The 16,762-nt window shown below is 43.5% G+C and overlaps 1 protein-coding gene across 2 annotated transcripts in view; it reads left to right on the forward strand.

Moving 5' to 3' along the window:
- Positions 1 to 16,762, forward strand: part of TTC8 (tetratricopeptide repeat domain 8) — a 296,727-nt gene that overhangs the window by 146,559 nt on the left and 133,406 nt on the right. For both annotated transcript variants that reach the window (XM_069208150.1, XM_069208149.1), the window contains 2 exons: positions 177 to 221; positions 9,996 to 10,081. In XM_069208150.1, coding sequence (XP_069064251.1) covers positions 177 to 221; positions 9,996 to 10,081 — 131 coding nt within the window. The remainder of the gene's footprint in view (positions 1 to 176; positions 222 to 9,995; positions 10,082 to 16,762) is intronic.

A 16,762-nucleotide genomic window follows, 5' to 3' on the forward strand; every position in this document is an offset into this window, starting at 1 on the left:
ACCCAGCTTCCAACAAAAAAGGCAAGAATAAAAGAATGTGACAGGCAACTTTTGTTGTTACATTGGGCCTATGAAATATAATCCAGTAATTGTAGCATTTAGTTTTAAATCCCGTTATACTTGTCTGTATTTTAAATCAATTGCATTGCCTTAAATGTCCTTTTTTTTATTTTCAGGCGCTGTTTGAGTACATATTCCATCATGAAAATGACGTAAAAAACGTAAGGAGTTTGTTTGTTTACTTGTGCTCCATTTTATGGATCAAGTGTTAACTGATGCTTCTCGCCCTAGAGTTGTACCACACTAAGTAGAGAAGGTCCTGGGATTTAGAGCCCTTCTGAGCTACTAGAAGTGCATTGTGCGTTCTTAGGCACAACCTCAGCTTCACCTCCATATTATGAGGGTGCCTGCAACCAACACAGGCAGTTTTTCCTCCTGACCTAAACATACTTGCTGGTTCTTTATTGTTCTGCATGTTTCAGTTTATTACTTCACCACCAGGCTCTGTTTTGCCTGTTTTCAGTCTGCAAACCTCCGGAGGTGGAAACATATGATAATGTTATTTACGGAGTCGATCATTGTGGAAAAATGTATGAAGTTGAATATATTATGCCTCTTTTAGGTAAATGTGGGTTTAACATTGTAAACGTACCACAACTGTAGAAGCCACCTTCTGTTCATAGGTTTGTATCTAGATGGTTTATTTCTGTTTAGATCTTTTGCACAAGCAGTTGGTTTACTGTCCAGAGGGTATTTGCACTTCTTCAGGTTTGCAGCTATTCCTGCAGAAACTGTGCATCAAAAAGTGTGTATTGTGCTTTCTTTGCTCTATATGTGTTCTTTCAATGTGTCCGTCCCTTCCTGTGTGTGAAAGAGATGCGTTCATGATTGCTGGAAGAGGGTATTTCCTGAAGTGGCTTTCAAGTGACCTGGTTATGTTTCATTATGACAAGTGTCAAGATGACGAACCACCCCTAGTTGTATTATTTGGTTAGATAGGGAATAAAAGGAGATCATGATAAGTACTTCTCATTAGCAGCTTAAATGTTCTTTCTATTTGAGCCATATGGCATATTGCCCAATAGATTTGGAACTCCTCGACATTGTACAACTACAGGAACAGAGACTCACTGGACATAGATACAGCACAGAATTATATGCAAGACTCATCATTTAGTGTAGGATAGAAAACTTCTTCCCTTTAGCCAAAGGAAAAAAAAAAAAACATGCAAATCTTGATTGACACAGAACCACAAATGGAACATGAAATGCATCTAAAAAGAATCATGACCTAGCTAACAGAAGCAACAAAACATGTTAGCATTCTAGATGGCTCGACCCTACTTCAGTCTTCCACTGCCAACATATAATAGCAACATACTAAAACCCAAGCTCCGCTAGCTCATTAACGAGACCAAATTGATGCCCAATCAAACCGGATTTTGCTTACACAATATGCTTACTTTATTATTCAATTCACTGACGGAAGTGTGAGTCTAGAACACAAGATCAGCCAATGAATATCCCTTGTATATCTGAAGAATACACGTTTAATCCAGTGGCGGTTTGCATAAAATGGGTATTGGTGCAAACAAGCTTAACTAACAGAGATATCTTGAGTGCGAACTGATCCACAAACCTCTCTGCTAGGAGGGATTATCATAATCCCCACTACTTGACGTCAAAGTACTTTTTATCTACAAATAATTTAGTCCACTTTCTGGCAGCAGCAACAGTTTTTTTTAGGAGAAGCAAACCTACAGCCCAAGAGGCAACCCAAAGGTAGAGTAAGTCTTCAGCAGTGACTTTCCCTTTCACACGTTTGTCAGATGATCGAGGATGGGGAAATATTTCAGGTCATTCTGCTGTGAGTTGTAACATCACAAGAACGGTTCGTTCTGAATATTGTATGTTTGTGTTTGACAAGAATCAATGTGCATAGAGGAGTCTAATATTTTTTTTTTCTTCTGAAACTAGCCTTATATGCCTTTTTTCAATGCAAGGCAATGTTGCCATCTGAAGAAGAAGAATATCAATTTTCCCCATACCTGGACTGTCAACAAAAAAAGTGGGATTCTTAAGGAAAGTACTGCAAGATTTTCAGTGATCACCATTTTACTGAGTGAGACAGCACTCTAAAATCGGCCTCTCTCAGCATAGAAAAAAACCTAGTACCCAGATGAGATAATGAGTACGCAAAAAGGAAAAATCTTTTCTCCGATGGGAGGCATTCTTTCCAGACTGAAGATTTTAGGAGAGTCGCAACATCGGTCCACCAAGGGATTGTTAAGGAAAGTGACCCTGAGGTGCAGTGGATATCTGTGATTATTAGGTCAAGCATAGCAGCGCGCAAGCGTTGCTTTTCCGACGTGTTGGTATGCATCTGGGCTTTTAACCACAGCCACCGCACGCCCATCATTAGCACTCGTTCATAGGCTTGCCTTTCAAAAATCCTTTTATTTTCGTTGGTAAATGCTTTGCGTTTGTCCCTCCTTGGGGCAGTTTGGTTACCGCCTTGGACGTCCCACGTTACATGGTTAATTGCGCTTTTGCTGACAGGTTTACTTCTTTTTCCTTTTGTGTGGTGAGGACTCTACAACGTTAATAGCTCTAACTCGAGCAAATGCGAGACCCATTGCATTTTAAATGCTTGTTTTTTGCACTGGTGGGTACTTTGATAATACAGAAGGACCGCGCTTGTGCAGACCTTTCTGTAATATGAGTTGTGTTGGTCAAAATGTTGCTCCTGCTTGTTCCCAAGGAAGCTCCCCCTCATTTGCATGGGGGAGTAGCTCCATGCAAATGAGGGAATGCCTTCTTCCATGTCCTTACATCATACTACAATTGCAAGGGCCGGGGCAAACAGGTCGACTGAAAGTGCACAAATTACAATCACTTAGGAGTTGTTGCAGTCAATACGCCTGCTTAAAGAGACACTTAGGAACGGCAACAGGAGTTTGAGGAACCCCCACCGCCATACTCAAGCAACCTGCTGCAGTCACATACTTCATCTCTGCTTCTTTCTCAAAGTGTTACTAGTTCCGCTGCGTTGAAAGACACTCGTTCATTTGCAAACTCTTGATCCATCTGTTGATGCTAATCTGTCCAAACTGCTAGTACGGGCTTGTTCCTGCACTGATTATAGCATATTTTGTACGTAGCTTGACGCTCATTCCATTTCTCCAGCAGGAGTATCCAATTGAGAGTGCACCTTGAGCAGGCAAGGACAGTTTTACAGAATATAACACCAGGCATGTTTAAGGGGAACATGTGTGTCTGCTGTGTGGAAACATCATACAACATGTCAGAATAAAAAGTAATCCCACCTATGGTTTTCATCAATTATGGTCCAACCAGCTCCTGTCTCGGCTTATAGAAAGTGCCTCCTTCAGATATCTTTTTTTTCACTCTTTTGAATAAGGATTTATTAGACTACAGAAACGTATTTCCACCAGTTAAGAGACCTTCGTGAAAATGTATTGTGTTTGGTCCCTTCAAAATTGATGGCTCCTACTTTGTAACCTAATGCAAAATATTTAAGTAAACTCTTTCTTGGAAAGGCACTTTTCTAATAGTTTTTTTCACACCGTAGTGCAAACAAGACCCAAGCAGTATGTTCCCTGGAAACATAGTGTGCTTCACAAAAATAAGGTAATTTTGGCAATGCAGCTATCTTCACTTCACTACATGGTTTTGGATTTTATTGTATCCCTCTAATTCCAAAACCAGTCTTCGGTGTAAAGATATCATTCACACTCTTTGTTTAAACGCTTATAACATTTCTTGGATAAGCGTTAAGTGCTCATGGATCCTAAAACTGGGTCTGAATATTCAGTGTGAAGTGGGATTCCCATGATGGGGGGTGGGGGAAGAATACCGAATAAGTGACTTCTATACAATTGTTTATCTACCAAAAATTGCATTGAATAAGGTTGCACTACTCTTGTTATTGGGGAATTAAAGAATTTAAGACAATAACTTTGCTTCATAGTAGCACATTCCCTACTATGATAAAAAGCTGATGCCTATTGTCATTTAAGTATATGATATGTCTATTTATTAGGGCTTTCAACGAGCCCTCTTCATCCATTGGTCTTTTGTTGTCTTAGTCAGATTTTTCTCCCATCCACTTTAGCCATTGCCTAACTTCTCTGCGAGTGACTGCGTTATGCTCTTTTACAAAGTGCACATCTGCACACAAAGTAGTTCTCGGAATGGTCAACTACAGTGATGTGAGATTTTTTCTTTTTTTTTAAACCAAAAAATATTTTTGAAAAAAAAAAAGAAGCAACATGTTAATTTAGTAAGCTATTTCACACCCTGTGGGCTGTGCTCCGTTCTACACCCAAACTGCAATTTCTACTGATCCATTCTTTAAAAAATAAGTCTTGTAGTAAAGGGATGCAAAAGGCCCGTACACCTCTTACAGACATGATTTTCCTGACATTGCAAACAGCATCATTGTGCGTAAACTGGTCATTTAAAAATAAATCAAGTCATACTTGTTAATCTTTTTGAGATAAAAGCAACCAATTGCAAGGTGGTCCCAGCACCCAGTCGTGCTGGGATCAGGAGGTGACCCTGGACCTTCCAGCCCCAAGCAAGACTGTGACTGAATACAGTTTGTCCCAGAGCCCAGTGATCTGTATTGCTGATGTACCCCAAGTGCTTGATGTGGGGCTGTGTAGATAGGGGAGGTTTTCCTTCTTTGATTGCTAATTGTTAGGGTTCTTTGGTTGCCTTTATCTCCGCTGGATATTACCAGTACTGCAAAGAGGAGAGGTCTACCTCTCCACGCCTGTTTACAAGTTGTTTACAAGTTGGTTATTTCCTTTGTTGTAAATGTATGGGCGACAGATGCTTCCTGGGTTGAAGTATTGGGTGTGGGGGGGGCAGGGTATTTGTATTGTTCTGATGTTTAACTTTTTTTTTTTTTTTTGTGTATGCTCTCCACACTTACACACACACCTTTGAGTCACATCACTACTGTCATGATATCAGGTGCCCCACCACTCTGCACGAGCAGCAGACACCCTTCTACAAAGGGTCCCTCCTTACATTCGTAGTACCCACTGACATGCTACACTCACGTTCCCCCTTCTTGCAGACATGACAGACTTTCGCGTAATGTCCTAAATAGAAATGGGCTGCTAGATCGTTTGAAACATTGCAGTACTGAGATAGGACCATCGCTTTCTGCCTGCCACACCTCTTGGGGAGTTGATGCCCTTTCCTGCTTCGTCAGGACAACGATCGGGTATATCACTCTGGATACATTAGGGTTCCCGAGGGATTGCAATCCTGCTTTGCCACTCCTTTCCTATGGTCGTCACCTGGTCGGAGCAAGACCCTCAGGGCCGCTATCTGTCCCTTGTAGGTACCGTAGAGGGACGTACAATCAAGCTTGTATGGTCCTCTGCCCCTTCTGTGGCTCTTGACATTTTCCTCGCTGACCTCTCAACAGTGCTGTTGGTGCTCCCTGAGGGGCCTCACTCTACTGGGAGGTGACTTTAACGTGGTCCCTGCCCCTGTCCATGTCTCCACTGGTCCTCCTTCGCTGTCTTGATGCTCCAGCGCAAAGCACCTCAAGCAATGGACCTCCGCTCTGAGGCTCTGTTACGTCTTGAGAGTATGGCATCCCAGGCAGTGGCAATTTACTCACAAGTCAGTGGCACAGCGTAATCACCCACGCATTGATCTTATCTTCATGCTAGCCACGGACTGTCTTCAGTTGTTTTACGCCCAGTTCCTCCCTATGGGGATCTCCAATCATGCCTATCTTCTCCTCCGGTTTGGCTCAACCACAGATGCACCGCGTCTCACGTGGTGGCTTAATGCATGTTATCTTCAAGATGATACCTAAAAGCAGGTGCTGGAACACAAACTGATGACTTACTTCCTAACGAATGACAACTCAGTGAGCTCTGCTGGTAATCTATGGGCTGTCAGTAAGGCCACCATTAGAGGATATGCCAAAAGCAAGATTAGAGAGAATGAACGAGCCAAAGCCAAGCAACTGATTCTGTTGGAGGCTTTCGCCCCCGCTTGGAGACTCATCCCCCCACTGACTCACAAGGTGCCTCTTGTCGCCAACTTGAATAGACTTGTGAAGAGCTCCACCTTTTGTAGTTTGAGGCCGCGAAACACGGGTGTCTGCACCGCACTCTCCATGGCATCATCCAAGCGTCAGCGACCTACTATAGTTGTCTGTATGCCGCACCTCCTATATTGAGCTTGCTCCTGACCCTCACATTTTTTAGAGGAAGTGCCCCTTCCCCGTATTTTGCACTCCAAATCTGAGACATTAGACCAGCCCCTAAATGCTAAAGAGATTGGTACACACATATCAGCAATGGGGGGGGGGGGGAGGGGGGAGGGAGGGGGGGGTGACTCCCATACTTGACGGGTTTCCCACGGAATATTATGCCCATTTAGAGATGTACTCATCCTCTAGCTGCTAGCCCTTTACTAGGAAGCCTTCGAGAATGGATTCTTTCTACCCAAAATAGAAACAGCCACAATTGAAGTCATTCTGAAGACCCAACCTCCATCTGCCTCCTGGGCAGGCTATTGACCTATTTCCCTTATTAACTGGGAAGTCACAATCCTCACCACTATTTTGGCTGACCGCCTCAAGACTGTTCTTCAGACTCACATCCACCCGGATCAATGCGGCTTCATGCCAGCTCAAAGTATTAGGCACTTCTTTCACCGTCTACATGTTGCCCTCTTCCAGCGACACCTGCTTACGCCTAAATTGGCTCTCCTTTTCTCATAGATTTTGAGAAGGCATTTGACTAGGTGGATTGGGATTACATGGACTGCGTCCTGCAGAGAGCTGGAGTTGGGCCCCCGCTTCAGCAGACTCGTCCCACCCACTTTACTCTAACCCTATGGAATGCAACAAGAGTAATGGCATAGTATCTGATGCCTTTCCCATTCGGAGAGGAACTCTACAAGATTGCCCTCTGTCCCTCCTCCTTTTTGCCCTGATGATAGAACCCCTTGCGCGTCTCGTCTGTTGTGACGTGCAGGTGCAGGGTTGAATGTGGGATACCAGACACAAGGACTGCAAGAGTGGCCCCCTGCACCCTCCAGATTCTCTGCCTCTTCAGTAAGGCATCTGGCTTGTGTCTTAACCTGGCCAAATCTATGTTGGTGCCCCTGTCCCCATTGTAAAGTTGTATTGAATTGCAGACTGCCATACCTGTACGTAGATTGTTTTTGATACCTAGGGATATGGGTTGCCTTACACCCACGCTCATCTGGTCTCTGAACCTTACCCCTCTGACCCGACAAACTAAAAAAGACCGTAAACAAATGGCATCCACTTCATCTTATTGTAATGGGGAGGATAGCCCTCTACAAAGTGATGATGTTGCCGAGATGTTTTTTATGTCCTCCAGAATTTTCCATTGCAAATATCCTGGTCTTGCTTCCAGGAGGTAGACACAAAGGCCACGTCATCCCCCTGGACCACTGTTTGCACTGTGTAAGTGTCACCGGGCACCCTGCAATGGTGGTCTAGGCATGGCCAGTCTTCGCCTTTACCACAGAGCTTCACAGCTAGTGGTGATCAATAACTGGTTTAATGGGGATGGTTGGACCCCACCTATCAGATGGAACTGACCTCGTTGGGCTTTAACCGAATCATGGCCCTACTATATGGAGCTCCGATCCCTTCATTACTTTCTGGAGTGACCCGAATGGTATTCTTGGTGTGGAGAGTGGTGCTCCGTCATATCAGTTGGGACCTTAAATTCTCAATTCTGATCCCTCTGTGGCATGGGATGTTGCTCCAAGAGGTGGTGTTATTGGAGTGATTTATGAAGTGAGACACTATTGGTATCACACACCTGGGAGACGTGTGTACAGGGCACCATATGCATTCCTTTGGGAGCTCCAAGATATCTACACACTCTCCTTATTGCAATTCTATAGATACCTGCAAGTAAGACGCGCCCTATATACACACATACCATATGATACTCCCCTCTTGGAATTCAACCGTCTTAAGGCTAAACTCCTAATGGGTGCACTGGGGAAAGGAGGTGTCTCCCAAATCCGTTGCACACTAATTGTAGCGATTTCCTCCAGACTACGCCTGGTACAGACCTTCTAACTTTATTGTGCCTACCTTACTCCTGCACAAGGCGGGCCTTCTCCTGAGTTCCGTATGCTCCAGATGTTCTCTTCCTCCTGCCGACTTTTATCACTTGGTCTAGACTTGTCCGAAGATACAGTATTATCGGACTGCCATAGTAGAGGATTGGTCTGCTGTCCTGGGCTAGGTGTTACCCCTCTCGCCATTGGCATTACTACTGGGAGTCTTGGAGGGTGTAGGGGGTATACGGGCAGACCGGGCGTACCTGGAAACGGCCATTAGGGTGGCCAAAAGCGACATTGCAGCCTGATGGAAGAGTCCTGTCTCTCCTACACTATTGCAGTGGCAGTGTGGAATGGACTGGTGTGCACAACAAGAAAAATACCGTCTTTGAGGCCAGGGGATGTCCCTCCAAACATGAGTATTTGGGGGAAATGGTTGGTACATATGGAATAGGACCTATTTACTCAGGGGTGGCTTTGTTGCTTTATTGTCATGAGATCTGTTTTCCTTGTCTTTTGTTCTTGTCTCGCTGTACCTATTGTACCTTAGTATTGTCACCAATCTACCAGTTCTCTGTGATTGTTGGTGAGTGTTTTGCATCCCAAAACTCAATAAAAATGGTTTATATATATATAAAAAAAAGGATCATAGTGAAATTTTAAACTTTTTAAAAAAATGTCCGCTTCCCTTATTAGCATAGAGAAGTAAGGAATCATGAGATGTAAGGCCCTATTTAAAGTTTGGCAGACTAGGTACCGCGTCACAAACATGACGCGTATTGCAGGTGGCGGATGTCAAGTATTACAGGTGGCGGATGTTGCATATTAGAGGTGGCAGATGTTGCGTATTACAACAGCAACTCCATAGCCTATGGCACTTGTAATACAGGAGACAAGATATTATTCATGATTTGACACAGTAACCTTCCAATAAACTCTAAATAAGGGACTTCAATTTCACAAGCTTCTTCGAAGGACTACAGTTTAACATATTTCTTGCTTTATATGACGTTTCAAAACAGTATAACTAGTTTATTAATTGTTGTCTTTGCAATTAGATAAATACTGCAGACAATGTAAGCTTCTGGCTTCACTGACTTGTGGTCCTCTCAGAAAGAAGGCATTAAGTGGCATTAGAACGTTGGAATGTTTGGAGCTCCGTTGAAAACAATGGAGTGATGGTGGCTTCTAATGGCTGGCAGAAGCCCAGAGCTTCAGCATTCCAAAGTTTTCGTTCACAGCTGTTGTTGTCAACAAAGGTCTCACAGAGCCCGTGAGGATTTCAGTCCCCTCGGGCTCCATGAGGCCTTTGTTTATTTATTTATTGGAACATTCTGCCCTCTAGTGGCACAATGTTCTAATAGCCTTGTAACTCTCTGTAGCTGGGCTATACTGGCATTAAAGTCCTGCTCCCTTGTTAAAGGTCTTCGGCTCGGTCCTTTAACACTGGAGCGGGCCTTTAATGCCCTGTATAACCCACTCCTGGGGTCTATAAGGCTATATTAAATTTCTGCTTTCTGCCCATGCAATCTGAATGCTTTTTCACCAAGCTGTCCCCCGCCTTGTTCTGCACTTTGTCATCCCCCACTATCTGACAATTGATATTGCTTGGCCCAGCAGCACCACACACTTATTTTTAACTTGTATGAACACACGCATCCAGATGTGTTTTTTAAATTATTGCTTCTCAGAATGAGCGTGTTCTAACAGCATTAAAGCATGATCTGAGTTGTTATGTAATCTGATTCCTCTCCATGTTCGGTATACAGTGGAGTGGTGGTTGGAGGTGTCTTAGAATGATGCCCTCCAGATCTTTAATGCAAAGCTTTGTAGACCAAACCAAATAAAGGCCTGTGTTGTGTATCATTGTCTCCTTTTCTTTTTTCAAGGCGCTGGATTTGGCTGCCCTTGCCACTGAGCATTCACAGTTCAAAGACTGGTGGTGGAAAGTTCAACTTGGGAAATGTTATTACAGGTAAACTTTCCTTTTCATTGTAAACCATTAAACTGTCTTGTTGGCATGCCACAGTGTTTGAATTGTTGAATGAATAACAACGCCATACTTGATTTCATAATTCCATTTGTTCATGAAAGAGCTCTGTTGTGTGGTATGTTTCCATTGATGGCCTTGTGGTATTCTGTTTGTTGGGGAAACATGTATGTATGCAAATTGTAATTCAAGGTTCAGGTAATTATATCTTGCCCCTTTACGCTTCGTTTATTTATGTTATGTGAAATGGTATCTTCCTGCTCTCCCTGCTCTTAGAATGGTACTGCCTGGAATGTGGGGATTGCAGGCAGTTAAAGAAGGAGCTGAGCAGGAGCGGCTGGGGTCTTTCATTATTCAGGACTTGAACAAATAAACAAGTGTTCTACTTTTTGAATTGGTATTTTTCTTATGGATTTACTTCAGGCCTTTTTTAATTTCTAATATTTCATAGAATTTTCTTTCAGTCTATTAACAAAAGAATGCATAGTACAGTTCGAAGCAGAATGTATCATAGGGGATGGTAAGTCATGATAAGCAATGGTGTACTTGTAATACAACATAATTCTAGTGAAATAGATTGCAATGTGGATAAGGGACGTGGGAATGTGAGGTTGTCAGACGGCTACCCAGTATCGTAGATATCAGTAGACCGACTAGAGACTAACCCTCGTGTTGACGAGTTATCTGGTAGCCGCACCAGAAGTGCGCATTCCAAAAAGAAGAGAAAAAAATCAAAACCCAAGTGAAAAAAATACCAGCATCAAAAATCGAAGGAAGAAAAGAACAAGTTTAAACGTGGGGAAGGGATGGAAGGCAAGAGAGAAATAGAGGATGAAGAGGAGGGATATATTGTGAATTTCATCCATGACTAACTGGAAGATTCAAGTAATCATTAAGGGCCAGATGTACCATCACGGCCCACTGCGATTCGGTAATAGCGATTTTTAAGAAATCGCTATTACCGACTCGCAAAGGGCCATGTATCACATTTGCGAATCGGTAATAGCAATTTCTTAAAAATCGCAAATGCTATTACCGAATCGCAAATTGCGATACCGGCCCCATTCGCAGCTATGGGCCTGTTGGCCCATAGCTGCGAATATTTTGCATTTCCAAACTTGTGATTTCTGAACCAGAAATCGCAATTTTGGAAATGCAAAAGGCCACGGTGCAGAGGGCCTAAGGCCCCCTCTCCTGCACCCCAAAAACTTTTTTTTAAACATGTAAGGTACACACATGCCAAAAGGGCATGTGTGCTTTACATGTTTAATTTAAAAATGCAGTTTAACTGCATTTTTAAATTTTGCACCAGGTTACCACCTGGTTGCAAAGCATGGTATTTTGCAAGTGCAAAATGCCATGTTTTGGAAAATCGCAATTTGCGATTTTTTTCCTGAATAGCCTTGCGACCTGGAAATTGCGAATCGCAAATTGCGACTCGCAATTTCCAGGTCGCAACGCAAAAAAATCGCTATTTTCGCGATTTCTTAGTTGTGGTCTGCGAATGCATTTCATGCATCGCAGACCACGGTTTTGCACTCGCTAACGGCCTATTTTACCATTTGCGAGTGCAAAATAATTTCATACATCTGGCCCTAAATCCTAAACTCCGTCTTTTATCCTGTCAGTTGAAATTAGGGGTGGGCGGAACTTGCTGAATTTGACTCCACAGAATTCAGAGGAATTACATAAAAAGTCTGAGATAACGTGGAGTTCCACCAATGGGCAGAAATAGTCACATTGTGCTGCTCCTGCTGTGATTTACCACCCGGATCACACACTGCATTTCCAAATCAGTGCGAATGGCACCATGTGGCATGCCATAAGGCGCAACTGCTAGAGTTGATTTTGCTGCCGCTTAAGTAGCCTTCTAAGCACAAACAGTTTTGTTCCTCTGTGTTGGAAAAATCTCACCTGGTTTCTTCCTTGTGACCAAAAATCACACTAGAGGGTGCCAGATCTCACTGGCCAACTTGCTGTTTTGGAGTCACATGCAAGAAAAAAATCCGCCATGAGGCAATTGGCAGAATATTGCCAGCACTCTTTGTTACATATATTTAATTTTTGCTTGAGTTAGTAATTTAAATAATTAGATTCTCATAGTGACTTTTAAAACTCGACGAATTCCTTTCTTTTTTTTCTAGTTTCCCCCATTTATGTTTTTTCGTCCTTCATTACATCTGACTTCCCAGAAAGCCTCTTGGTGCTGCATAAGCAACCAATTTATTCTTTGAGTTGATATATTAAGAGAGCACAATCTGTCTTAGTGGTTAACCTAAGGCTTAGCTACTTGATAGTTGGAAACTAATGGCAGCTCGGACTATGTGCAAATATACGCTCTAACAAAGCGCACCATTTTGCCTTATGTAGTAAGACTCTTCACACTTGTATCTTACTTTGATTGGTCTTATAGATCCCATACCTTAAATGAACTTATCTATTTTCAGAGTAGAGGCTGTTGCATATTGGTATAAAATGATCAACTATGCGTGTGAACATTATACAGACATCAACAGCGGAGCCGACTCCCCCAGCACACCATCACCAGGGTCTGGACACGGGCCATGAGGCATCCAGGCTCTAGCAAGAAACTGACTCTGGCTATGCCACTATATGATAGTGACGCTGTAAGGAAGATGGGCAGACTGGAAGGCGTCAACCCATAGGGCATGATCGGAATATCCAGACTGGGTGACGACTGGGATGAGCAGGGACTGCGGTTCCTGGTGACACTCTGGCAGGATTATAGCTTGGTGGAAACTGGGGTACTCCTCTTCCTGAAAGTGCGACATGTCCAGGTGAGACACATTACTAGGGCAACGCGATCAAGGGCTCCTCGCCCCTAGAAGATAAGGTACTTAGGGAGATTGCCTCCTTAGTCAACAGTTTCCTAACACACAGGAAAATAATGTCCTATTCTATGGAGAGGTTGACAAAGCTGAGGATTGGCTGGGAAAGAGATGTTGATCCCCTGCCAGACTGGGAGTGGGAAGAGGCACTCCGGCCCCGAGAGTGACAGAGATAAAGTCTGGGTTTGTGTGCTGCAGCTCCCTTTGTCACACAAGGCATACTATCCCAGTGTGGCCCTCTATAAAATGGGAAGGATGGACTCCTCCGGGTGCAGTAGGGGTTGCTTGGAGGTGAGAGATATCGTGCACAGGGTGTGGTCATGTGAGAATAAAGCCCTGGTGGGTAGCGTTGGACAGAGCCGCTATAGTACAACCAGAACAAAAGTGGACAATAATGTAAAGACTGCTAGTCAGTGTGTGGCGGGATGCGGATCTGCCTCGGTACACCAAATTGCTGCTAATGGTGGGACTGGCCGTGGCTAAGAGGAACATTGCCAGACGTGACAGGGCACAAGAAGCACTGGACTGTCGATCCAAAATAGGAGAAGGTATGGTGCCCATAGAGGAGAGACAGAGGCTTAGATGTGCAGAATTAACCGGGAGCAGGAGGGAAAATGTAGTCTGGCCTATCGGTTGGAAGTAATGCGAGTCGATTTCCGTGGATGTGGGACTTTCTCTGCTTGCAAATGTGGGGGAGGCAGTGGTTGTCGAAGGTTGTTTGTTCACATGTTGGAAGCTCAATAAAACATATCTAAGAAAAAAAAACAAGTATGTGAGCATGGTAATGTTCTATTTTATAGGAGGAGAACGGGACAGCGAGGGTGTAAGCAGTTCTTTACAGTCAATATTTTGCAAGCCCTTTTAGTATGATATCTAGTTATTTTTTGTATGTCACATCATGCTCATGTGTACTCTTTCCTGGACTTTAAATACCAGATTCCACTATTATCCAATGTTTTATACTCTATTTGCCGTCTCCAGAAAGATGGTAGGCCAAGTCTGCTTTGCAGGATTTTAACTCATGACCACCAGAATAGCAGATTTCAGCAGTGTGCGTCCAGCTCACTGAGCCACCATGTCAGCTATATCCAGTTGTAAATCTCTGACAAATGCTCCTTTGAATATTAAGCAATCTCGTCTTCAGAATTTAACATTGAATCATATACGACTCGCACAGCAGAGTTATTCCACTTTTAGCTGCCTGATCACTGACCGATCTCACTTACATCCCAGATGTGCCAGATGTGTATGTGCACTAGAAGCCTGCTTGTTCTTTTGCCTTGTGTGTGAAACGTAGTCTACTCCGCCGTGTCCTCTACTTTTATGTGCTTTTCTCTCTATTCTCAGTAATTGGTAGAGCCCACCACCTAGTGGCAGACAGCATACGTCTACACAAAGCTGGTAAATCAAAGCTGTGCACACCTTCCTACCATAAAGACGTAAGGCATCTATTAATTACCCAGGCACTACGTTGTACTTTTACCAGTTCTCTATTTTGTGCTGATAGCTGTGAACCAGAAAATGCTTTACCTTTGCTCGGTGAATGTTTTTATTTTCCTGCACTGCTTCTCTTTTGGGGCGGGAATATACCCTCCGTGGTGTGCAGTTGTGTTCCCCCAACATAAGTGCCCGACTGTGTAGCTGATATATATATATATATATATTATTTTGGCCCTAGCTTCACTCTAATCTAGTGTATGTGTAGAGGCCCAGACCTGCACCAAACGTGCTCTCATTGCCCTGACGGTGGACTACCATCCTCATCATGGGATTACTACATAGAGTGGTGGTGACAGTGTTCTGTGTTTTGAGCTTCCATAGGTGTGACCAGCCCTTTTCATATCTGTCACTTGAGAGGAGGCCTACTGGCCCACTAGTGAAAAGTTCTACTTCTATGCAATAACCCAGATTCTTGCACTAACTACAAACTCCAATTTGTGTGTTTTTAACGTGGCCTGTGTGGTATGTGCATTGTGTGTGTGGATGAATCAGTGTAATGGAGTCCTATGGATCTATTGTGAGACGTGCCGTGCCTGGCATTGTGCACAAGATGGAGGTAAGGTTGTTTTTCCAGGCAGTGGAAATGATTGCTTACATAGCTGAAGCTGGAAGGAGAAAACCTAGACTGAATTCCAGTTAGGCATTTTGCTGAGGAGTACTGCTTCTAGGTCTTCCTGTAGCACTTCCATTTAGTAAATTAAATTCTGCTGTGGCAGCAAGAGGTGTCCAACAACATTGCAAGACTCTGTTTTGGTGAGGTATGAGGTCTCAACGTGAACATCTGAGAGGCAACAAGTTGGTCTTTCCATGTCACAAATGTCCTGTTCTATAACCTGAATATTGTTGTCTTTAATTTTCACTCATACTATTCCTACTCTTTCAGAAAAGAGCAACTAAAAATCCCATGGCACAGTACTGCTAAATGCTAGTAAAACTAATGCTCACCTTGCTTCGGGTGTTTCTCCTGGAGAGGCAGCCCATGCCACAATGTTATGCTTTGACTCTGTGTTTTGTGCCATAGACAGTTTGCAGCAGTAAACAATTCAGCTACATATTGCTCTGTTTAGCGATCAGCTATTTGTCTCAAATCTGCTTCTTGTTTGCCATGTTTTCTAGAAGTTCTCTCAAAAATCCCTTCGTGGTGATGTAGAGAATACGTGGTTAAGCTCCCAATAAGATGACATATTCCAAAGTGCACATGAAAAATTCTAAAGTTTAGCAGCTGGACTTTGTGTATATTAATTCCTCTCAGTGCCTAGTAAAGGACAGATGCACCCAGCCCAGCAGTACTCCTCATCATGACTGGAGGCTACCACCTTAAACTGTGTGCAGTGTGAGTAATCCCAAGAAGTGCTTAACTAGAAGTGCCACATGACTCTCATTACCTTAGTGACGGCTGACTTGTGCCTGTCAGATCCAGTCTGCTTGGTAAACTAACATGACCACCAATGCATGGAAAGGAAAAGGCTGTGGTCTGGGTAAACTACTGAGGAGCAGTTACATCATTGGGTGGGACTCAGCTCTCTTTTTGTACACATCATCCTATTATGGTGTTTGCTAACGGCTGTATTCCTCACACCCTGGGGATTCTCGCTGGTTCTAAGGTTAGGTAGCTCACTTTCTGAGTGCCGACTCTCTCTGACTTTGCAGGAGTGACCACTCTGCATGTTCATACTATAGATCTTCCATGGTGCTTGTTTGGAACTGGCCAGTATTAAGAGTAAGAATTACTGCTCTCATTCAGATTTCAGATCCCTATATAATGAGGACACTATATCCTGGTGGGCCTCAAAAGTACAGACAGAAGCATGAAACTGACTCTCCATAAGCCACTACTAGTACCGGTGTAGATCCACATTTCCCAAGAATTTCTAATCTGAGCATGACATGTGCATTAATGCCCTTGGCAATTAATTCTTCCAAATCCTGGAGAATAAAAGGGTGGTGTGCCAAGCCTTTTATATCCAGACCAGGCCTAGAAGCAGTGGCAACCAGTGTAAAGCTACCAATGCCTCCTATGCGTCTCCACCATTGCCACAGTCTAATTCAAGCAACCTTTGAGCTGGTGCACCTCTTTTAGGAAGACTAATGTAGCTTGTATCCTGTGAAGCAGGTAGGAGCAAGAGAAGACAGATTTAAGCTGTCATTCCCCTCATTTCGAATAACTTCTTGCAAGCCTTGAGCTTCGACATCAAAGCACCTAGATGCCAGTAAATCTGACAGTAACTCCTCTGCAATGACCACCATGGTCCCAAGGAATTAGTTGAGTTTTTTACACTGGCCTGGACTTGTATTGGTCGTGTTCTTTCAAAACTCT

Source organism: Pleurodeles waltl, chromosome 9, assembly GCF_031143425.1.
Source record: "Pleurodeles waltl isolate 20211129_DDA chromosome 9, aPleWal1.hap1.20221129, whole genome shotgun sequence".
Lineage (NCBI taxonomy): Eukaryota > Metazoa > Chordata > Amphibia > Caudata > Salamandridae > Pleurodeles > Pleurodeles waltl.